Source organism: Monodelphis domestica, chromosome 3 (genome assembly GCF_027887165.1).
Source record: "Monodelphis domestica isolate mMonDom1 chromosome 3, mMonDom1.pri, whole genome shotgun sequence".
Taxonomy (NCBI): Eukaryota; Metazoa; Chordata; class Mammalia; order Didelphimorphia; family Didelphidae; genus Monodelphis; species Monodelphis domestica.
The window spans coordinates 5,436,168-5,461,945 of record NC_077229.1 but is presented as its reverse complement, the minus strand read 5'-3'; the positions used below and the strand labels follow the sequence as shown (position 1 = coordinate 5,461,945).

General features: G+C 39.4%; 1 protein-coding gene across 4 annotated transcripts in view; it reads right to left on the bottom strand.

Moving 5' to 3' along the window:
* The window catches only part of LOC103092175 (zinc finger protein OZF-like), a 75,229-nt gene that overhangs the window by 16,660 nt on the left and 32,791 nt on the right, over window positions 1-25,778 (bottom strand). For 2 of the 4 annotated variants that reach the window (XM_056820339.1, XM_056820337.1), the window contains exon 3: window positions 3,411-3,537. The exons of 1 other annotated variant lie outside the window; for it this stretch is intronic. In XM_056820339.1, coding sequence (XP_056676317.1) covers window positions 3,411-3,537 — 127 coding nt within the window. Of the gene's footprint in view, window positions 1-3,410; window positions 3,538-16,476; window positions 17,092-18,044; window positions 18,088-25,778 lie in introns of those variants that run through there. One more of the 4 variants, XM_056820338.1, reaches the window with a different exon arrangement.

The window sequence follows — 25,778 nt, the reverse complement described above, 5'->3', positions numbered from 1 at the left end:
TCTGGAATGCTTATTTCCTCCCTTTCCATTCCTATCATCTTGCCTGGGATTTGAGGAAAGAATGAAGGAGGAATAAGAATAAACTTGAGACACTAGACAGAATGAGGGGCTATGAGATACAGTTTTATTCTTGTTTTTATTTTATTCCCATATTGTTATGGAAACAAGAAGACCCTTACCTTACTTTCTCTATGTCTATTTGTGCATGTCAAATGTTTCTTATAAAAAACATCTCATTGGATTACTATTTTTAATCCACTCTGCTATCTACTTCCATTTTATGGGGGAGTTGATCTCATTTACAATTGCAGTTATCATTACCATCTCTGTATTTCCTTTCATCTTGTTTTCTTCTTTTGATCCTACACTTTCTCCTTTCACTGTCTGTCCACATGGTTCCCCTTAATCACTTATTTCATTTCCCTTCCCTTATTTTATTGCCCTCCCTCTCATCACTGTTTTTACTCTCCTACTTTTCTATAGGGCTTCTTAATCACTTCTATTCCACCTCCCTCATACTTTTCCCCCCAACACCTTTCTTATTCTACTTCTGTAGCTCTAGAGAGTAAGATAAGATTCTATACCCCAATGAGTCTGTCTGTTACTCACAATGAAAATGTTTTACTGATTGCCTGTCACCACCTCCATTGTCCCCTCAAATGTAATAGGTTTTCTTCCCACAACTCTTTATTTGATATAATTTTCCCCATATTATTTCTCTCTTCTTGTTTCTCTCAGTGCTATCCTTTTTTTTACCCCTTGATTTTTTATTTGCATTTCTTCCTGAACACTTTAGTACCACATCCTCTGTCTATGTATACTTCTTCTAACTACTAGGATAAGGAAAGCAATTTTAAGAGTTACAAATAAACATTCTCTTAAAGTTCAGTTTTTCCTTCCTGCTCCCCTCACCTGTCATTCTGGTTTTCTGACACTTTCATTTCTTCTAAGATGGTACAATGGCCTGTGGACTAGGCACTCTGAAAGCTGCTGATTTAGTCACCTCTAGAAACTGCTGACGGAGGGCCTGAAGGGCTCAGAGAACTGGGATCTATTTTGCACTGGGGCTATAGCCTTTACCACAGGCTTGAACTGGCCAAGTGACTTTGCAGCCTGACTACAGCCTGGTGACAGGCCTTTGTATTGCAAGGGCTGGAGGTAGGAGGCACTAACAATATAGACTTAAGAAAGTTCATAGAGTCTAGAATTTGGCTTGTGCCCAGGTTCAGAACTTAGAGCAGTAGTTGGGGGATGGATTATCTGCACTCCTCTGATAGGTCCCCGAGTACTGAATAAGCTTTAGTGACCTAGGTATAAATCTACGATAGCTTGTCCTAGAAACTCTAGCTTTGTGTATGAGATCCCTGAGACCCTAATAGAAGAGATGCTCTCTTCAGTTTGTGTTCATGTATCTAATGGATATCCTTAATTATCTTTTGCCACATAAACATTGCTTGTAGTAACCATGTGGATGAGTATGTTTATGGTTACCACTCAGTATGACTGGATGCTAAATATAGTAAAAACTCAGTTTCTTATAAGCATTATGCACTCCCTCAATAAAGCTGCCATTCATGTGTGAACTTTAAAATTAATCCATCCTACTTAGACATACTTTAGGGGAAGATAAAGTTGTAATCTCCTAAATGAACAATGAAGGTACTTAGTTCTCACCTTATAGTGAAGCTAGAACTTGAAGCTTTCTATCTCTAGACCTTAATACAAAAAGGTGTTAAGTAACTATGAAGGTTAAATTAATCACAAAAAGGTCAAGTAACTAACAAAAGATGAACTTAACAAAGAAGTATTAAGAAACTCAAAAATCTAATCAAAGTAGATGAGAACTAAAGAATGGGCAATCCTGTAGAAAAGCGTCTGCTGTGATTGGTAGATGTGAAAATTTAGGGGAGGTGACACAAGAAAAAAGATCTTTTAAAAGAGGATGTAAAGGCCAGAAGGGAAGATTCAGACATGTGGGCATTCAGATATTCGGGCACTAACTTGGAGGAGCAACTAGAAGACAGACACCCAGACTTCTTTTTAGACTGTCACCCTGGTAAGTGATAATACTGACTTCCCTTTCCTTTGAATCTCCAGGGTGGCACCTTTGGCCAAGGCCTTTAACTCCTGCCTGGCTCAGCCTGAGCTGGAGCAGTTTAAATTAACTCTTTCCTCTCCCTCTCTCTTTTCCTTAATTCCTTCTCTCTATGTTAATTAAAATCTCCATAATTTCCAGCTGATGTGGGTATTATATTATTTGGGATTTTCCCTGGTGACTACTTAATTTAGATTTTAAGTGAAAACACTGAAATTATCCTTTACACATGTCATGAGATACTATCTGTGTCATTGTTCCTTTTGATTCAGTTGCCCTTCTTATGATCGTCTACACCTTCTTATCCCAAGGAGGACTTCTCAGAACACTTGTAGGACTCCAGATATCAGGGAGGTGTTGCTGGCCAACCCCTATTCATATCAGTCTTCTGTGTGCAGTTTTACTTCCAGTCCCCACCTTATCCTTCAAAATATACCCTTTCAGTCTAATTTTCAAGTTGTTTTCCTCAGGAAGGCCTCCTCACTCTTACCCATGTTCATTCTGTGACTCTAGCCATTTAAAAAGCACATTTAAATTTGCTTTGACATTGTGAGGGCAGGTTTAGCTTTTGCAACTGCTATGGAAAATTCTTGGCTTCACCTCTCCCATTTATACTTAATATTATTATTAAGAAGATCCTTTCTAAAGACCAGACCCAGTCCAAAGGGGAACGGGCTCCTTTGGAAGGTAGAGGGTTACCTTCAATGCCCATCTTCAAAGAAAAGCTGCTTGGGTATAAGTAGAACATTTACCCACAAATTGCAGGTCTAATTAGGGGCTGGCCTAGATGATTTCTAAGATTAGCTTCAGGAATATAAATCTGTAACACTAGTTTAAGTTTTCACCTGAAGCTATCAAAATCAGAGGAAAAACAATTTTAAGGACAAGAAGGGAATGTCTCATCTTCCCATCACATAATTCAAAGATTTTTTTTTTTTTAATGAAAAGCTACCACAAGGAGACCCCTGGGCCGAGATCAGCGCTTATGCTTTTTAAATCACTGACAAAGGCTCAAAATCCTGTACATCTGGCTCAAAATAAACACATTCTCTCTCTCTCTCTTATTTTTTAACCCCTTACCTTCCATCTTGGAAAAAATACTGTATATTGTTTCCAAGGCAGAAGAGTGATAAGGGCTAGGCAATGGGGGTTAAGTGACTTGCCCAGGATCATATAGCTGGGAAGTGTCTGAGGCCAGATTTGAACCTAACCTTCCATCTCTAGGCCTGGCTCTCAATCCACTGAGCTATCCAGGTACCCCCCAAGACATTCTCTTAATGGTAGATTTAGAGTTAACACAGGAAATGGTTCTTACCCACAGAGAGTAGATTCTTCACATTCTCCAGCATGACCTCCAGGTACAGCTCTTTCTGAGAATGGTCCAGTAGACACCACTCTTCCTGGGTGAAGTCCACAGCCACATCCATGAATGTTATTGATCCCTGTGGGGTTTGAGAAAACAATTGTAAGCTGGAACTATATTCTCTAGCATGCTGTGCACCTCCCAGGGTTTCCTCCACCCTACTTCCTGGCATGGGATTGGTCTAGAAATGGACAAATCCCCTGCTAGAGAGGGACCTTTCAATCAGACCTGGAGCCTGTTCAGGGGAGCTGAGCAGAGTGGAAGAGAGAATAGGAGCTAATTTTTTTTCTCTAAATAATAACCTTTTCTCTTTATTTTTTGGGGCTTTCTTTTCTTTATTTTTCATTTCCTATACCTCTAAACCAGAAAGTCACAGGATTTAGAGCTCAGAATTCATCTAGTACAACCCTAATCTACTGCCTGGAGGAAACTGAAGCATACAAGGGATTTACCCAAACTCCTAACCTTGAAGATTGTCAGAGCCAGCAGCACTGCAGTCATTCAGAGCCCAGAGGAATACTGACAAAAGCATTCTGTGTCTGAAGTGAGAATCATGTTGTGAAGAGTAAAACCAGGAGAAGTGTGTTACCCCAAAATGCTTTTCCCTGTGGAATCAGGGAGATGGGAAATGCTCTCTGAGTAAAGTATGAGATTCTGTGGAGGAGATAGAGAGAAGGTGATCTGAAATTCCTTCTCATCACAACTGTCAGAGTTGATCTGGTAAGAATATTTTTGAAGAGTTTCTGAGAAATGTATAATTGAAAATCTGTTACCCTAAAAATCAAGCACATATCCTGAGAGCCCACTGACTTTCTGTCATTACATACTTCCTATAGACAGAGGATAAAGGGAATGTGCATTGGGGTTCTTCCTGCTCTTTTGGCATAATGAAGAATCAGCAGTGATGGCGGTAAGGTGTGTATTTTGAAAAGTGGCTAACCAGACATGGGCACATGGTTTTTATTTTGTATCCTCTTTATTTCTTGATTTCAAATAATCATTTTAATAAATCACTTAAAAATATAACATTTTTATTATTTGACATATACTTTTAATTTTTATTGTTGGCAACCAGAAGGGATGAGAAAAACTCTCAATTTTTAAAATAGCCTAGATAATTTTTTAAGCCATTTCTCCTGCGAAGGCTTTTAGCCCACTCCACCCACCCACTTTCACCCTCACAAAGACACTTCTCCTGATTCTGCTTGCTACTGCTGCTAAATTCCAACAGCTTGCTTCTACTCTTGCTCCTGCTGTCTGCCCCTGCTTTCTCGGTTGTCCCAGCCATCTACTCCTGACCTTCTTGACCCAGATTGCTCATGGGGCCCTGGACTCAGCCCCAGATCCCCCATAATCCTCCTCCAGATCTTAAGCTCTGCTCCTAAATCAGCCTCCCCTGTTGCTGATCATGTTTATTGCTGCTGCCATGAAGCTAGGAGTCCTTGGAGCCCCTCCTCAGGGAAGATGGTAAAAAAATAAACTAGGGTGTTCTTTCCTTAGGCAACAATTAGCCTCCATGTGGCAGGGGACCTGGAGGGGGAGAGACAAGGAGAAGGAAAAGACTCTTCCAAACAGGAAGCTGATCATAATCATGGCATATTCTATGAAATAGCACATTACGTATTTTAAACAGCTTCCAGCTATAGGATTTTTTTTCATGAGGGCACTGATCCTTTCATTTATCTTGCCTGAGATTCAGGAGGGAAATTCATCTTCCTGCAACTCTTTGCCATTTGGGCCTGCCCAGTATGGGATTCCTCAAACCCATGTTCTCCCTCACTATGGAGAATCCCAGAGCACTAATAAAAGGAATCTCAACAATAGAAAAAGGAAATTTAAAGACAATCCATGTATTTTATTGTATTTTGCTGATTGTTTTGTTTAAGATTTAATTTTGTTGTTTTAAGTTCACATATTAATGTACTCAATACTATTCTGTTACACTGAATCATTTTAATCTACTGTATTTTAACTACTATTATATTCTATTACCTTTCCCCTATAACTATCCTGAACAAATATTGAAAAAGTCCATATAAAAACAGCTTTTTTCTATTTTGACTTTGTAAATTGTCATATAGCAGATGGATGGACTTCATTAAAACTGCTTACAATTTGTAAAGGGTGAATATTATGGTTGAGACTGAAAAAAATCTAAATTTTAATGGTTGCCAAGGGAAATCCCAAATAATAAAATATCCAAGCCAGCTGCCAAATTTTTATGGTTTTTTAATTACAACAGGAGGATGAAAATATTAGAGGGAGAGAGAAAGAGAGGGAGAGGAAGGGAGAGAGAGAGAGAGAGAGAGAGAGAAGGAAAAAGGTAGAGAAGGAAAGAAGAAGAGAAGGAAAGAAATGTAACTCAGAACCACTCTGGCTCAGGCTAAGCCAAAGAGGACATTAAGACCTTGGAGAGCCAAGACAGGGAAAGGGATCAGTCCTTATCACTCATGTGACCAATCTGAAGGAAAGCACTCTTCAGGGATCCTCCAACCTCAAGCTTCAGCCTCGAACTGAACTCTAGCCCTCCTCACAGGAAGTCCCAAGAACTCCAGAGGCTGTTCTCTACCTCACTTCCTGCATCTCACATGTGCAAATGGTGGCTCATGCTTGACTTAGGACTGCCTAGAGGTCTGTCATTTTTTTTGCACATGTCTGTTGAAGGCCATATTCTCAAATAATGAAATTTTAAGTTTGTTGCAGCCCTTCCTAAACTTGTTACACTGAGTAGGGAGGAGAATGTAGTTTCCAAGATCTGATTCTATTATTCCAAGTACCTCTATTGTTATTGATCAGGAAATAGCTAAATCCGATCTTCTAAAGAATGGTCTGAATAGGGTGGAGAAGTTTTTAAATCCACAAATTGTATAACAAGCTTTGGAAAATTTAATGAGCTAAATGTCTCAAATTGATTTTAAGGGGTCTTTAGACATCAATTTTAGATTTTCCCCCCACAACTGTGATCATTTTGTCTCTTAGTTATTTGTAATAAGAGGTAAGGCTCATTTTAGTAGCTGAAGTGAAGTACAATTATAATCCCCACCTCCCGATGGGACATTTCAGTCTCATACCAAAGGAGCTGGGAAGTTGATCCCAGGGCATGGTACCCCTGGATGGCTCCCAAGAGGGGCAACTCTCATTTGTAACTCCTCAGCTCACTTTACCCTTTCACCAGAATTATCTCTAGATTCATGGTGACATTCTTAGACCCAACATAAACAGGATAGAGGTTTTGATTTTTCTAGACCCCTCTGCCACATTTTTGTGATGTAATAGATTTTAAAAATATCTTAGCCAAGCTTGAAACATTGGTAAACTTGAAAAACTTGTGACAAGTATTGTGAACTTTAGATTATTCCACCCTACTTAGTCTAACAAAAACAGGAATGTCTACACCCATACTTAAGGATTCCGTATTTAGGAGGATGGCCTATGACAGACATGTGCTGGCAAATGACAAATTAGAAACAATTGACAGACCCCTGGGCTGTCCTAAGTCAAGCTTAAGCTCTAATTGGTACATGTAAAATGCAGTTAATTATGCAAAAATATGAAGCTAAAATACAAAAACACATTAAAAAATCTGAAGCTAAAATACAGGAAAACATGCAACTAAATTGGATAATTTAAAATACTTCTTACAGGCAAACACTAACCCCACCAAAAACAGGTATGAACCTGACAAATCTGTTTCTGAACATCTAAATGAGGAAACTCCGTCCCCCGAAATGGAGATGGAAAACACTTTCCCTGTAGCTCAGCTAACAGAGTTGTTCTCTCATGGTCTGCAAATCTTGGCTGAACTTAATCCCCAAGACCCTTCTCCTGAAACCCAAACTTCTGAAATCCCAATTTCTTCTGTTCCTTCTCCTACCCAAAAACCAATCCCAGCCCCAAGGAAATCTTGCCCTCCTAAAGAAACTCATTCTAGTCAAACTGACCCACAGGTACCAAATTCAATTACAGGCTGTTTTCCTCTAAGAGAAGTACCTGAAAAAGGACACAATGGGAATGTGGTGACTTTAAGGCACAATATACCGTTTACTCCCCAAGAAATAAATGAATTCACACGAAATGTTCCCACATATGAACAAGATCTCTTTCTGGTAACGGAAAAGATGACAAACATATTTTTTTCAGTATAATCCATCGTACAAAGACATTCAAAACTTGCTTCAGGCTTTTTTAACTGAACGTGAGAAAAATATAATAATTTCTCATGTCAATAAATCCTGGGGGCTCAATGCAGCATATTAACCATCTCAGGATCCCAAATGGGACTATAACAACTCTGAGGATTATTTACAACTATACCATTGTAGGGAGGTCATCTTAACAACCATGAGAAAATATGGACAGTACAGATGAGTGGACAGAATTTGAAAGAATTAAGCAAAATGAGGATGAGATACCCTCCAGATTCATGGACAGAATAATTGAGTTTGGGAGTCGATACCTGGATTTTGATCTTTCTAAAGAAAATTGCATGAGACAAATTAGAAAGCACTTTGTCAATAACTCTTGCAATGTTATTAGGGATTATTTTAGAACACATTGCCAAGATAGCCACAGATGGACCTTGAAAAATTGCGGAAAACAGCTCTATATATTTCAAAGGGAAACAAAGAAAAGGAGGAAGAGAATAATGATCTCATGGAGAAAATGGAGAAACAATTGAAATATTTAACAGATAAGATGGATAAACAGGAAAGAGGGCATGATACTCAACCAATGGCACTTGCCCCTCTCTAGCAATCTAATTATCAATCCATTACTTTCCAATTCTGTGAGAAGAAGGGGCACAAAATGATAGAGTGTAGAACTTTATTCAAGGCAATCAGAAGAAATATACAGTTTAATAATAACTACAGAAGTAATAATTATAGAAATAACTATAATCATAATGGAAAACACAACTTTAGGAATGATAACTATAGGAATAGATATTGGGGAAATGATCGTTCAAACCAAATTACTCCACAACAATATAACTTTAGTGATGCTCATCCAAAAAATACTCGGGGTACTAATGCCCCTCAGAGGGGTGCCCAAGGAACTTACAAAATACTATGAACGTGTAAGGAGGGGGACTAGGGCACAGGAATTAAAGGATATAGCCTTTGAATTTCCAGACCCTGATGTCCTACTACCTATGGTCCCTATCCACTGCCCTCCCTCATACCCCTCATACTGATGAGTCCCATGATACCTTAAAGGTGGGTAATACCTATTATGTTTGTCTTTTACCCACTGGAGCTTAAAGGTTTGAATTAAAGAGTACACCTGATTTACATTGCTATTCCATTGGCTCAGAGAATGTAACAGGAGTGTCAGGGATACCCCAAGGAGTTAAAAAGCTTTCCCCTAGACTGGTTTCTATAGGCCCCCTAGAAGTACTGTGAATTTTAAAACTGTTCCACCATAATCAGACTGTACTTTAGAAAATCTGATTTAGCTGATCTGATCAATAACAATAGAGATACTTGGACTGAGGGAATCAGGTCTTGGGAACTCTACATTTCTCCACCCTCCTTAGTTTAACAAGATTAGGAAGGGGTCTCCACCAAACTCAAGGATTAACTATCTGAGAAAAAATGGTCTTCAACAGGCATTTGCAGAAACAGCAGATAGACCCCTGGGCTGTCCCAAGTCAAGCTAAGCTATCATTGGTACAGATGAGACAAAGGAAAGTGACATAAAACTGTCTATATAAGGCATGACACTTCCTCTCTTCACTCTTTTTCCCTGGAGAGGCGACTCTGGCTGGCAGCTTGCTAGGCGTTCTGACATCTTGGAGTGGTGGCAGTTAATTGTCTGGGTTTGGCAGTGAATTTGCCCTTGAGCTGATTCAGGTTCGGGCATCTTGGCTTAGCCTTTTTTTTTTTTTTAGTTCAGGCTGACTCCTTCCCCATTCACACTCCAAAACCTTATTTTCTAGATCTTCTAATATTTCCAACTGGTACTAGCCAGGCAGGAGAAAATCCTACTACTTTTCCTATTTCCTTCTCCTTAATCTCCTCTAGTATAAATTAAATCACCATAAAATTTCCAGCTGACTTGGGTGTTTATTTAGGATTTTATAAATAAAATCCTTGTTGACCAAAATAATTATTACATTCAGTCTCAGCCATAATTTCACCCTTTAAAGTTTGGCTGACCACATTGGTTGTGACAAAATACCCTCAATCTTCTTAACTTTCCTAAAACTTTTTTTTTGTGACTATCTTTTTTTAAATAGCTTATTTTGATCAGCTATAGAGGTAAGTAAATTTGGATTTAATTTTTTACAAGATATATACATATATAAAAATGAATACTACATTCTTCAACATTTATATGGTGGTTGAAGAATTAAGGACATTGAGGAATTCAGCATACCTCCAATTTTTTATATTATTGGGTAATGTTATTTTTGTACTCCTCAGTACTGTGTTAAGAGATGTTAACATACAAAATAATTATGCAAAAATCAGATAAAACGCAAGAAAACATAGAAAAAATTGAGTCCAAAATAAAGGAGAACATACCAGCCCAATTGGAGAATTTAAAATGTTTCTTACAGGATCAATTGGTAAACATCCACCCCACCAGAAACTGACCTGTTTTTGAACCTTTGAATGAGAAAATTTCCTTCCCCAAAAATAGAGATGGAAAACACCTTTCCTATAGCTCAGTTAACAAACTTCTTCTCTCATGGTCTGCAACTCTTGGCTGAACTTAATCCCCAAGACCCTTCCCCTGAAATCCCAGTTTCTCATGTTCCTTCTCCTACACAAAAACAAATTCCAGCCCAAAGGAGATCTCCTCCTTCTAGAGAAACTTGTCTTATTAAAACTGGCCCATGGGTACCAAATTCAACTAGAGGCCTGTTTCCTCTAAGAGAAGTACCTGAAATAGGACAGAACAGGGATGTGGTGACTTTAAGGCACAATATACCATTTACTCCCCATTAAATAAATGAATTTACACAAAATATCCCCACATGTGAACAAGATCCCTTTCTAGTAAGATGACAGATATATATTTTTTCTGTATAATCCATCTTAGAAGGACGTTGAGAACTTGCGACAGGCTTTTTTAACTGAACGTGAGGAAAATAAAATAATTGCTCATATAAAAAAAAAACCCGGGAGTGCAATACAGCACATTGGCCATATCGGGATCCCAAATACATCTATAATGACTCAGGATCTTTTACAACTATAGCATCGTAGAGAGGCCATCCTAACAGCAATGAGAAAATGTACAGACAGTAGAGACAAGTGGACAGAATTTGAAAAAATTAAGCAAAATGAGGATGAGATACCCTCCAGATTCATGGACACAATAATCAAGTTTGGGGGCACATACCTGGATTTTGACCTATCTAAAGAAAATAGCTTAAGAGAAATTAGAAAGCACTTTGTGAATAACTCTTGCAAAGTGATTAGGGATTATTTTAGAACACATTGCCCAAGATGGCCAGAGATGGACCTCGAAGAATTGAGGAAAACAGCTTTATATGTTTAAAAGGGAAACAAAGAAAAGGAGGAAGAGCATGATGACCTCATGGAGAAAATGGAGAAACAATTGAAATATTTAAGAGATAAGATGGATAAACAGGAAAGAGGGCTGCAAAAAAAGAGACAACAGAGAGACTCATCCTAGAAGCTCTCTTTGCAGATGACTGTGCTCTCATGGCCCACCAAGAAAATCATCTCCAAACCATTGTGGACAGGTTCTCCACCACAACAAAACTGTTTGGCCTGACTATCAGCCTCAGCAAAACAGAGGTGCTGTTCCAACCTGCACCAGGGAGGCCAACTAACCAGCCATGCATTACAATCGAGAGCACGCAGCTTTCTAATGTCAATACTTTCAAGTACCTGGGCAGCACCATCGCCAACGACGGGTCCCTAGACCACGAGATTAATGCCAGGATCCAAAAGGCCAGCCAGGCACTTGGGCGGCTGCGCTGCAAAGTCCTCCAACACAGAGGTGTAAGCACTGTGACAATGCTCAAAGTGTATAACGCAGTGGTCCTCAGCTTGCTCCTGTACGGTTGAGAAACATGGACACTGTACCGGAAGCACATGAAACAGCTAGAGCAATTCCACCAACGCTCCCTCCGATCAATTATGAGGATCCGATGGCAGGACCGAATCACCAATCAGCAAGTCCTCAACAGAGCCAACTCCACCAGCAGCGAAGTAATGGTCCTCAAAACCCAGCTACGATGGTCTGGACACGTCATCCGCATGGACCCACAGCGAATACCAAGACAGGTATTCTATGGTGAACTGTCAGCTGGACTCAGGAAACAAGGCCGATCAAAGAAAAGATTCCCAAAGAAGTGGGTTGGCATTACACCAAAGCAACTAGAACTCGCTGCCTCTGACAGAAGCAGCTGGCGAATCCACATTCACCATGCTACCACCACCTTTGAAGATGAATGACGTCGACGTCTTGCCACTGCGCGTGAACGCCGACACCAGGCCACAACCGCACCTCCCGTAACAACTGGAGTCCCATGCCCCATGTGCCACAAAATTTGCGCCTTAGCCTTTGGACTCCAAAGCCACATGAGGGTACACCGTAGATGAAACTGCACAAAGACAATAGTCATTCTCGATCACCGAGAGACTACCACTACCACTATAATATTAATGCATACCCAAAAAGCTTTAAACTGTGGGAACCTGCCATTTATTAATAAAATGTTACGGGACTGTGTTTAATGCTTGCGTCTGATTCTAAGAAATGGGATAAAAACAAGGAGCACAGACTTAACCTGAATAGTGCCAAAAAGATCACACAAGTAAAAAACTAGTGTAAGACTCAAGGTTGCGATGCTTGACATGTTAAGTCGTAGGACTTCCTTGTATCTACACTCTTTGTGAAGTACTCAGACAAGTACCAAAGTCTGACTATCATCCTGGCTCCCCATATCCCTGAGAATGACAAAAAATCAGACCAGGGAATAACACTTCCTTATCAAAATAAAATTCTAGTTCTTTTTCTTCTTATAGCATGGCAACTTCCTGTAGTCTTGCCTGCAAATGGGTAAGTGAAATATTGCTGCATTCTGTCGTATAGACTTGTGGGATAGAAATTACTTTAAATTGGACCTATACAAGGGCATATTATGAATTTATTCTTGTTTACTCGACATTTTATATAGATTTTGATATTTTGATTTTGATTTTGAATTTTTTTTCTTTCTCCCATAAGTTTAACTTTCTTTCATTTTTTCTTTATATTTTTGGTTTTCTTTATTTATTTTTACTCTCTTCTTTTGATAATTGATTCATATAACCCCATAACTCAACCATGCATCCTGAGCTGAACTGGATGTTTTTTAATACCCAATCCAGGGGTGGGATTGCATTTTAATAAAAATCCATGATTTTGAAATTTTGTTCAAGAAAAGATCTTCAAGGAAGAAGCTCACTAATTCCTAAACCCAGAGAATGAACTGTTGCAGAAAGATGCCAGAAAACCTACACTACATCAAGAAGATGCAGGACAAATATTGGGTGTGGTTGATTGAACTGAAGTTTGACTGAACATTTATTTGAATGTATACTCCTATGCCAAAAGGGGATTGCCCCCTAAATGATTTTTGTCAATGCGCCCAGCAAACATTGGTTTTACTATCTGTCTTTCTTCTATTTCCCTCTTCTATCTAACTGTTGTGGTTTCCTCTTAGAAAGTGAAATTATGTATGCACCTGCAGTTAGAAAATTAGGAGGGGTAGGATTATGTTTAGTGATCAGTGGGGGAGACTAGTCTCCCAATCATCATCAGGGGGGATTGTGAATTTTAGATTACTCCACCGTACTTAAGTCTAACAAAAACAGGAATGTCTACACCCATACTTAAGGATTAAGTATTTAGGAGGATGGCCAATGACAGACATGTGCTAGCAAATGACAAATCAGAAACAACTGACAGACCCCTGGGCTGTCCTAAGTCAAGCATAAGCTACCATTGGTACATGTGAGACGCAGGAAAGTGATGTAAAAACCGTCTATATATTTCGTGTCACTTCCTCTCTCTGGCCTCTTTTGCAGCAGAGAGGTGGCTGTTGGCAGCGTACTGAGCATTTCAGCATCTTGGCATGGCAGCAGCTATTGTCCGGGTTAGTGGTGCTTTTTCCTTGATACCATACTGGAAGAAGCCTAGTAACCTAGTTCAGGTAAGACATCTTCTCTGAGCTCTCTCAGAGTTTGGGTTGATTCTTTTCTCCTTTACCTTCCAAACCCTATCCTCTTAGAAAAAGCCTCTAATCTTCAAAGACCTGGTGGCGGAGGACTTTGAACTACCCCTGGCACAAGCCAGAGGTAGAAATCCTATACCTTTCCCTCTCCTCTTTAATTCCTCCCCTCTGTATTAATTAAACCACCAAAAATTTCCAAGCTGACAGGTATTTTATTTGGGATATTCCCTGGCAACCAAAATTAATTTAGATTAGGTCACAACCCTAAAATTATCCTTACAGTATCCATTTTCTTTATATGTCATACAGCAGACTCATGTAAAATATGATACTGGGTTTGTTTGCTATTGTCATTAAAAGGGCTATTATACCTTTGGGGACTTTGATAATTCTTGAATGTCCATTACATTCTGTACTACTGTTCTTTATAAAAAATAGTTTTCTCTACTTCTGCCTTTATAGGGTTGAGGTTTACAATAAAAGAAGAGTAAATAGGAGCATGATGTAACAATGGTCAAGTGTATAGAAAATGCACAATATTGAAAGTGACTTTATAACACTTCCAAAGATTTTTTTTTATGATAAACCCTTACCTTCCATCTTGGTTCCAAGGCAGAAGAGTGGTAAGGGCTAGGCAATGGGGGTTAAGGGATTTGCCCAGGGTCACACAGCTGGGAATGGTCTCAGGCCAGATTTGAACCTAGGACATCCTGTCTCTAGGCCTGGCTTTGAATCCACTGAGATACCCAGCTACCCCCCCCCCAAGATAATTAACAGGAAAACTTAGTCCTGAACTGCATCAAAAGAGAAATTTAAATATAGTATTGACCCAAGAAAGATGCAAGTCTGAAAAGCAATATTTTTCTTTCTGCTTTGTTCGCTGAAGGGCACAATTAAAAAAATAAACCCAGGGGGCAGCTGGGTTGCTCAGTGGATAGAGAGCCAGGCCTACATACAGGAGCTCCTGGATTCAAATCAGGCTTCAAAAACCTCCCAGCTGTGTGACTCTGGGCAAGTCACTTCACCCCCATTGCCAAGCCCTTACCACTCTTCTGCCTTGGAACCAATATACAGTATTGATTTTAAGAGAGAAAGTAAAGATTTAAAAAAAAAGAAAAAGAAACCACAAACTGTGCACCCCAAGAGAGTAATTTCTTCACTGGAAAAAGGATTTAACTCATGTTTTCTCTTTTATTGTCCTGCCCATGGTAAAAGGTGCTGCTCTAAAAGCTTTGGACATTTTCAAAAGAGATCTTTGCCCTCCACACCTGCCCTCCCAGACAATGTAAGTTATTCCATCTAAGGTCATAAGCAGGAGGGTGCTGAGGTCTGAACTTCTGCAGCCTACTACGGGCCACCAACAACTACAGCATCCCTGCTCAACTGAGCCTAAGTGGCTGCTGGTGTCTCAGAGGAGTTGCTGTCTATTGACGGGAGTCCAACATCCTCCACACTGTCTGTTCCCTGGAAGAGGGCTGGCCAGGGTTTAATTCATTCCCGTAAAGCTGATCCTAGTCTGTATTTATCTGACCCGACACTGTAAATTGATACCTCCAAACTGTGAGCCTCATTCTCTAGGAATTTCATGTTCTGAATGTTGTCAGAGTTGTGGTTGGTTTCTGTCCTCCCTAACCAGCTCCTGTAATGGCTGCCTGAAGTCAGTGAAAGCACCCAAAAGTTCCTGTTATATGGATTCCAGTCACAGGACATGACCCTGAGGGAGTTGTCTGGGACAAATAGGAAGGCCCACTGAATTCTAATCCACATAAGATCTTGGTCCAGAGTGTTGTTTCCAATAGGCAACTCTTGGTGCTACCCAGTCTCTGTTCTCTTAGTTGTAAACCTTAAAATTTCTTAGACTTATGAATGTTGGAAATTTCCCCATTGGGAAATTTCATACTTAAAAAAATCTCCTACTGATAGTAAGAACTCTATTGGAATATGAAACTCCTTGGCATGGGAGGATCCTTCTCCTCCCTACTTAAGTCTACTTTAGGACAGAAACCTTTTGCTAAACAATGGAAAGGGCTTTGACCTATGCTTAAGCATAGAACAGGAAGTTCTTTGAGTCATGATTGATTTTAGAATTGATACAATAGAGATACTTGGAATGACAGAACCAGGTCTTGGAAACTACAATCTCCACCCTACTCAGAATAACAGGATTTAGGAAGGGCTGCAGCAAAGATCAAGATTTAATTATTTGAGAATATGACCTTCAACAGACATGTGCAAAGGGGAGAGACCTCTGGGCGGTACTGGGTTAAGCTAGAGCCACCATTGGCACAGGGGAGACACTGACAGTGATTGGTAGATGTGAGAACTGAGGGGAGGGAACTTAGATTGTTGGCTTAAAGATAGCGGGGTCTGAGGATGGAAGGTGGTGGATGCTCTGAAGGAGGTCTGAGAGGAGAGAGGTCCTGGAGGGAGAGCTCCTGGAGAGGTCTTGAAGGAGGCTGTGGAAGGAGAACTCAGGAGGAGTCAGGAGGAGGATTCTCTGGAAACATTTCTTGAAAGGAGGCTCTCTTGAAGGTGGAGCCTGAGGTTGGCATAAGAAGCCTTACCTAGAGAGATCTTGGGTGAGTGATAAAACCAACTGACTGATTTATCTCTTAGGACTGAGGTCTAGGTCTTATTGGCTTGAGGCCCGTCATTCTTATTCCTTTCTTACTTTCTCTCTTTTTCTATTGATTAATCAGTGTATTATAAATTAAATTTCTCTATAAAACCCAGTTGGCTTGGGCATATTCATAAATTGGGAATATATTCCCTGGCGACCATCTTATATTTATATAAAACCAAGACACAGTAGAAAACATATTTCAGCAGTCATAATTGTTATATATTTCCCTTGCTCCCAAACATTTTAATTATCACAGTTTATGGCTCCCACTGTCTTATCTACAACTATTTAATGCTCAAAACTATTTTAAATCTAACATAGTCTACAGCACAGTGAGACCTTGGCCTGGAATGCATTTCCTTGTAGTGAACCTTTCATGACCTCATGGAATAGAGTTCCTCTTCCCAGGTGTTTGTGACATACCATTTCTGCTGAGTATGCCAAAACATAGAAATCTCAGTTCAAGGCTGCATAAACAGTTCCAAGAAATCCTGAAAACGGGTTAACTCCCCTGTTCACATTCTGGGTAGGATTGGGGAGGATAGATTGTTTCTCTCGAGAAAAGCTTTAAATCTGGTGTGCTGCTTGCAATAAACGTTCAATATCCTTGCTTTGATAATGTTCCAGTCTTTCTTTCTTGTGACTCTGTAGCAGTCCCCAGCAAGTGGCACCCAGAACAGGGACCACCCTCCGGTTCTTTTTGGTGAACCCCCAACTTGTCCGATTCTTCCAAGAACCCCCGACACTGTGTGCTGGTCATGCAGAGTCCCGACACTACGGAGATCCCCTCGGTGGTGAATATATGAGATACTCTAAGGGTGAGAGGGAATATCAGTTCTTTCAATTTGTATTATAGTTGCAGTAGATATTGGTCTTTTGCTAGTATTATTTTTTGTTGTTGTTGCTGTTTCCCCCTGACAATTGGATTTGTTTGGTATAAATAAGATGAGTAATATCCCGGTATTCATCACAGATGAAGATCACATTGCAAGAATGCTACTCAGAACAGTCCTAGGGCTACATGGAGTTAAAGTAAAAAGGAAGAAGTTGAAAGATTTTGTCCAATATATCCGGAGATTAGCCCTGTGGTTCCTGGATCAAAATAGGGTCACTATAGAAGATTAGGAATGGATTGGATCCAAATTTACTGGCAATGAACAACCACAGCCTAAATTTGCATTAATTTACAATGTTGTTAAGTTATGTGTGGAAGATAAAGTGGCAGAAAAGAAAATTCTGTTCAGTAAGGGGGGGAGGGGTAAAAGTTCCTTCCTTGAGAAATCCAGTCAGCCTCATGAACAGCTCACCTCTAACCCCAATTGGGAGCAGATAGTAGTTTTGTCCAGCTACTACAAGAGCATTTTGTTAGAAATCATAAGTCAAAAGAGAGAAAGTTTAGATAGATCAGCATGTAGAGTTCAGGGAAAGTTAGGGAACCAGAAAGTCAACTCAGCCACTCAGATGGCTAATCTCAGTAACTTAGTTCAGCACAGCTTCTTCAGTTAAAGGCAGTACACTGAAACTGTTTTAAGGCTTTTTCTCCCTGTAAATATTTCTTCTTAAAAATGGATCCTAAAACACTGATTTTTTTCCTTTCAAAGCATGCTTGTCACAATGTTGGATGTTTCTGTTTATCATTGTCTTTGTCACAGTCTCGTCTCTATATATTCTTAAATTGGACACTTACATAAAGAAAATAAAATGGGATAGTTGCAAGATTGAACTTGTCTGTCAAAAATCCTCAACAGAGGACAAAAGCAAATACCTGTTCAATGATTTTTTCCTCTTTTTTCCTTTGGATGGGCACCCTAAGGAGTGAAAAAGAGAAAAATTCAGAACAGAAAAAGGGAGATTTTTACTCCATAATTAGAGGCTATTTAAGATTAATGGTTTGGGGTATGCAATTTGGGAAGATTGCTAATGATTTTGATATGATACAAATATAATTTCATGTATGATGGTAACTATTTGTCAGTTAAATGTGAAATGTTAACCAGATTTTATTGAGCACAACAAAACTCATGGTTAGAAATTTGTTTTGTTAGATCTTGCTATGCATAATGGTTTCAGTGAATTTGAGAATTGTCTAAATGTGACTGATAGCCAGCCTGACACAGAGAGGGAATGTTTTATTCTATGAGAACAGAAATTGCACTGGCTACTTTATAGATGTAAAAGTCATCCAGAAAAAGTTATGTTGTTGAGAAGAACTTATTCTAGAATTTAAATTTAGGATTTTTTCAAATCAGATTTATTTTAATGCATATGCTGTCAGAACTAGTAACAAGAAATCATATGACACACAAGAAGTTTTTAAAGTGATTAATCTGTGCATGGGATTTAATAATACTAGTACTAAGAATTTGGTATTTTGCAAGAGAGAATTTCTAAACGATGTCTTTGACTAAGGTTATATGAATTGCTTTTAAAACTGTGTACAATGTATAGGAAGGAATATAAGGGTATATAATATGCAAACTTCAGCCTTGAAATCAAGAAGGGCTTGTCATAAGGATTACATACAATTCAGTACAGTACCTTTCCTCTACTTACAATAATGGTAAAGAAGAGAAGCTAGAAGAAATAAGAGTAATGGATAGAGATACTAGTTGATACTATGAATTATAGTGTGAAATAGATACAACAAATTATAAATAGGAATGATGTTGATGGAATTTAATCAGGTTATGTAGCAATATTTTGAGCTAAAAGAAAATTAAACTGGAGGATCTATTCTACTTTAGACAGAGGTTTGAGAGGAGTACAGGGAAATGCTTTGAACTTCAGTTTGGTTACACACTGAAAGATTGCTAAAGGACTTAATCAAAGTTATTTGGAAGTTGTGGAGTTCAAACTAAAATCCGCTCAGAGTAAATTATTATGAAGGGGGTTTGATGCATTCAAAATTTTAAATTGTAGTGAGCTCACTTGTTAAAGAAGGATGGGACAAGGCTGTGAAGTAATAAATCTAAATTGAGCCTAAGGATAAATTGCTCAGAAACTATTAACCCCTTCCTTGCACACAGGAAGGAGAAAGAAGTGCTTATAATTGTTCCACACTGATACTTATGGACTGAAATAGGAACCTCAAAGAGGTGACAACCACTGTGTGAGAGAACTTAAAGATGAGTATATTTTAATTGTAGAAACGGAGGTTTAAGATGCTCAAACAAACAAACAAACTTTGTCAGCCTTGTCTGACTAAGTAGCTTGTTTGAAGCTGTGGAATCTTAATGCAAACATTCCAGGACCAGAATGATAAGATTATACAGACAAAAATATGTAGCTTCAGTCCTTCATTCTGTAAGACTACATTTTCCTGCTCTGTACATCATCCATTATGTGGATGATATTCTTATTGCGGCTGAAGATGAATCCCAAATTTAAAAAGTGCTATAGACAATTGGAAATTACCTTGCAAAAATACCATTTAGTTATTGCTTCAGAAAAGATTCAAAAAACAAGTCCTGCACTCTATTCAGGGGCTCAGTTATGTGCAACATCTGTTATGCCTCGAAAATACAATTAAGAAAGGACTGCTTTAATACCTTAAATGATTATCAGAAATTGTTAGGTGATATCAATTGGGTTAAGCAATATTCATTTCTTACTACAACTGAATTACAACCGTTATTCAAAATACTGGAAGGGAGTTCTGACTTGAATTCCCCTGGAACTTTGACACCTGAGGCCTCTCTTGCTTTAGAGATAGTAGAAGACAAATTGAATCAGGCTCCACTTCACCGTTATCAGCCTCAATTAGCCGTCGAAGTGACTATTTTTGCAACTCCAATGTTACCAACAGGTGCCTTAACTGAGAAACAGAGTCATTGAATGGCTACATCTAAAAAGCAAAGCAGGAAAGGCTTTACAGAGTTATGACTGTCTTATGGCTCAATAATATGGAAAGGCATAGAGCATGTGGTCTGAGGTTTAGGACAGCATCCTCATGAAGTCCAGGTACCCATTGCTAAAGATATACAACAGAAATATTTACAAAGTCGTGACGAATGGTCTTTACTATGAATGTACCCCACTGCTATTTCCACCTGCACTCCACAAGGCTTATTTCCTTTTTTGTCACCACATCCTGTTGTTTTCCCCATATTCTAAGAGATCGTCCGGTATCAGGACCTAATGTTTACATTGATGCGAATGCTCGTTACGAGGCAGGCGTATACGGGACGGCAGCTCCCCTGTCATTTTTACACTCCTTTTTCTTCTACCCAACACAATGAATTAACAGCTGTTTGACCAGCTTTTTGCTTATTTCAGGAGCCTTTCACCCTCCTAATGGACTCTCAATAGGTTTTTCAGTCTGTTCAGGGTACAGAACAAGCTGTCATCAGAGCCACTCAAAGCAATGTACAAACGTCATTCTGTGAATTACAAACTCTCCTACGACACAGGACACGTCCAGTGTGTGTCCTGCATGTACGCAGTCATACCACTCTGCCTGGACCTGTTTTTAAAGGAAATGACATCATAGATCAAGCTTTGATTGCTCCATGTTACAATTAGCTGAGGAATCCCATCATAGATTTCACCAAAATAGTCCTGCTTTACGCAAAATGTTCCAACTCACAAAGGATCAGGTCAGGAGTATTGTTCAAAAGTGTCCTAATTGTGTTCCTAACCACCCCCAATGCATATTGCTGTGACTCCCAGAGGCTTAAATAGTACAGAGATATGGCAAATGGATGTGACCCATGAACGGTCCTTTGGACGACTTAAATATATCCATGTCACTGTGGATGCTCATTCAGGGGTTTTATGGGCTTCCTGCTTGACGGGAGAAAGAATTTCTCATGTTATTAATCACTGCTTATTGACTTTCCAGATGGCTGGTCCTCCCCCGAACATTTAAAACAGAGAACGGACCTGCTTATGCTTCCAATCATTTTTTTCTTTTTTTGTCAAACTTGGGGTATTCGGCACCTCACAGGTACCCCGTACAATCCACAAGGACAAGCTATTGTGGAATGCAGTAATCAGATCTTAAAAACATTTCTTCTAAAACAAAAAGGGGGAGACGGCACCCCGCATCGGCGATTGGCAATAGCTGTACATACTATCAATAATTTGATCTTTACTTCCAAGAACATATCCAGAGCTGAACATTTTTCTCTGCATTTTCTTATGAACGAAATTCAGGAGTACCACCACTCCCAGGCTCCCTGCCTGCCCCAGAACAAAAATTTGTTATGTGGAAAAGATGATTATCAATCTTGGCCCCACTCAGTGATCCTGCAGGCCGAGGTTTTGTTTGTGTCTCCACAGGTAAAGACAGAGTTCGGCTCCCATTCCGTCGAGGGAATTGTTCAGGCCAACAACTTGTTTGTGCCTTTCAATTGGACTGGACTAGTTGGGGCACCCCCAGTGTGCCTCGCGCGAGGCCATCCTGCCTGCCTGCCCCTCAGATCTCTGCAGGTGCCTTATTATGGTCATCCTGACCTGTCAGACTCTCTGGACAGGACCTTATCGTGTACACAAAGGGGTAAAATAGGAAGGTTACGGCCAACGGCAATATCTAGGTTGGTTGGGGGAATCTTGTGATAGTACTTGGGGACAAGAGAGACCCATTTGTCCTTATGTGATGGAATATGAACAAAGAGACACTATTAATATGTTTCCGCCCTTGCTATCGTGTAACTCTAAAAGGGTGTCACTTATTCATTGGAAAAACATGACTGGGGTGTCTTGGCACAACGACACAAGGCGGATTGGAAAGAAACTGGATTGTTATAAATTTCATGATTGTTTTATAGGAGGAGAAGCTCGCCTGTGTGGGTGACACCCCAGAGCTAATTGGTGACATTCTGCTAATTTCACACAGATGTTGACTGATTGCGGACAGACAGCCCTGGCATTGGATAAAGTGACTATGTCTCACTATGTTAATGTCACTAATACTGGGAGAGTCCAAAAACCAGTAAATAGAAGTATTACATTAGACATTCGAGCTTGCCTAACAGGGAATATGCTTTTATAACTACAGTAAAAAACCATCCTAAACAATCTTCATAAAAACCTCTGACAAAGGTCTAATTACTCAAATTTATAAAGAGCTAAATCAATTGTACAAAAAGTCAAGCCATTCTCCAATTGATAAATGGGTAAGGGACATGAATAGGCAATTTTCAGTTAAAGAAATCAAAGCTATTAATAAGCACATAAAAAAGTGTTCTACATCTCTTGTAGTCAGAGAGATGCAAATCAGGACAACTCTGAGGTATCACCTCACACCTAGCTGATTGTCTAACATGACAGCAAAGGAAAGTAATGAATGCTAGAAGGGACATTATTTCATTGCTGGTGGAGTTGTGAATGGATCCAACCATTCTGGAGGGCAATTTGGAACTATGTCCAAAGGGCACTAAAAGACTGTCTGCCCTTTGATCCAGCCATAGCACTGCTGGGTTTGTTCCCCAAAGAGATAATAAGGAAAAAGACTTGTACAAGAATATTCATAGCTGCACTCTTTGTGGTGGCCAAAAACTGGAAAATGAGGGGATGCCCTTCAATTGGGGAATGGCTGAACAAATTGTGGTATATGTTGGTGATGGAATACTATTGTGCAAAAAGGAATAATAAAGTGGAGGCATTCCATGGAGACTGGAACGACCTCCAGGAAGTGATGCAGAGCGAGGAACAGAACCAGGAAAACATTGTACACAGAGACTGATACACTGTGGTACAATAGAACGTAATGGACTTCTCCATTAGTAGTGGTGTAATGTCCCTGAACAATTTGCAGGGATCTAGGAGAAAAAACACTATCCACAAGCAGAGGACAAACTGTGGGAGTAGAAACACCAATGAAAAGCAACTGCTTGACTATAGGGGTTGAGGGGACATGTCTGAGGAGAGACTCTAAATGAATACTCTAATGCAAATACCAACAACATGGAAATGGGTTCAAATCAAGAACACATGTGAAACCCAGTGGAATCGTGTGTCGGCTATGGGGGGGGAGGAGAAAATGACCTTTGTCTCCAATGAATAATGTTTGGAAATGACCAAATAAAATGTTTAAAAAAAATCATCCTGAAGCCTTGAACATTACTGAAATAACACACAAAGGAGTTAGATATTGGAATGTAACCTGTAGCAATTGTAGAGTCAGTTACTATGTAGGATCACAAGTGTATGGGCTGGTCTTAACCATCAAGCAACCACACATGGCCCTTTTTGCCACTGAACATAAAGATTCATGGTATGGTCGTCCAGGGGATCAAATTCTTCATGTATTACAACAAAAAATAAGCCCACGTCATAAACAATGTATTATTTGTATTGCATTAGGCATAGTAGCATTAGTTTCTGCATTGACTTTTACTATAATAGGTTCTGTATTGTGAATCTTAAAAATTCTCAGACCCTACTTCATAAGGTTTGGTTAAGACCATTCCCCATTTTAAACAATGAAGGAACTTAGATCAGGAATGTGAGACCTCTACTCCACCCCTACTTAAGCCTGCTTTAGGGGAAGAAATTCCTTGCTGAACAATGAAAGATACTTGAACCCATACTTATAGTAAGACAAAAAGTTCTTAAGCTGTGCCTATTTTTAGATCTAATACAAAAGGGTGCTAAGTACCTATAAAGGTCAGGCAACTTGTGAATTTATAAGGAGCAAAGAGGTGAGAACTTACTCAGGCGTGAATTACTCAAAAGTTTAGCCTTCTTAGGTGTGAATTAAGAATGGTCAGTCCTTTGGAAAACGTCTACTGTGATTGGTAGATGTGAGAACTTAGGGGAGGTGACAGGAGAAAATTGCCTTTAAAAGGAGGTGAGAAACTGAGAGCAGGACTCTCTCAGAGGAACTCTCTCTGGAGATGGCAGCTGGCCAAAACTGAACTGATGTCTCTCTGAACACCAGAATCCTTGCTTGGACAAATCTTGTGGTGAGTGGATAAAAGACTGACTGATCTCTCTCTTAGGGCTTGGGCCTGGGCTGACCTGAACCGGCCTATCTTTTTCTCATTATTTTCCTCTTTCTCTCTCTCTCCTTTTTTTAATTCTTCATTTGTATTAATTAAAATCTCTATAAAACCCAGCTGACTTGGGTATATTTAATAATTGGGAATTTTTCCCTGGCGACCACTTCATATTATTTGATTTAAAACAACACATTGTCTTGAAACCATATTTTCTGTGGTCACAATTTTAACCAACCACTCTATTATCTGCCACAGTTTATGTCTTCCACTATTTTTAATCACTACAGTATCTTTGGCACAATCAGTTTCTAACTTAGATATTCTTGAACATGATGTCAATTATTTGAAAGCATTGGCTGCTACTGTAACCTCAGCATTAGAAAAACAAAAAGAAATTGATATAAGTTTTTATAAAAGTATTATGATGTTACAGAAAAATATGATTGACCTAATGAATGAAGTAGAATATTTGTCATTGAAAATACGCATGAAATGTGATTATAGATATACTGCATTTTGCTTACTACCCATAACAGTAAATAATGACACAAAAACATCGGAAAAAATTAAATTACAATTACAGGGATTATGGGACCATGAAAACATCACCAAAGACATTAACGATCTCAGTATATTAATTCAGAATATTGTTTCATCCTTACAGGAGGACCTTGAACCACAGCATATTGCGGATTCTTTGTATAATTGGATTGAAACAAAAAAGGAATTGTTGTCCTCCTTAGTTCATGATATTACTCTTCTTGTAGTTGGTGCGCTTGTGATTTTGTTTATCTGCTTATGCTTGCCTTGTTTACTAAAAGCTTTAATGACTAGTTTTGCTGTATTGCAAAAAACTATTAATCGGACCCTGTACCAAAGGGAATTGGATGGCATAAACAAAAAGGGGGAATTGCAGTGAACCTTTCATGACCTCATGGAATAGAGTTCCTCTTCCCAGGTGTTTGTGACATACCGTTCCTGCTGAGTACGCCAAAACATAGAAATCTCAGTTCAAGCCTGCATGAACAGTTCCAAGATCTCCTGGGAACAGGTTAACTCCCCTGTTCACATTCTGGATAGGATTGAGGATAGATTGTTTCTCTCAAGAAGAGCTTTAAATCTGGTGTTCTGCTTACAATAAACGTTCATTATCCCTCTTTCATAATGTTCCAGTCTTGCTTTCTTGCGACTCCGTAGTGTGAATTTCAAAACTACTCAACCCTGTTCAAACCATTCTTTAGAGGATGGGATTTGGCTATTTCCTGATCAATAACAATAGAGATACTTGGAATAACAGATTCAGGTCTTGGAAACTACACTCTCCACCCTACTCAGGGTAACAGGATTTAGGAAGGGCTGCAGCAAAGCTCAAGATTTAATTATTTGAGAATATGGCCTTCAACAGACATGTGCAAAGGGGAGAGAACTATGGGCGGTCCTGGGTGAAGCTAGAGCCACCATTGGCACAGGTGAGACACAGGAAGTGAGGTAGAGGACAGCCGAAGAGTTCTGGGGACTTTCTGTGGGAAGGAGAGGAGGTTGTTGGAGCCTGGTGC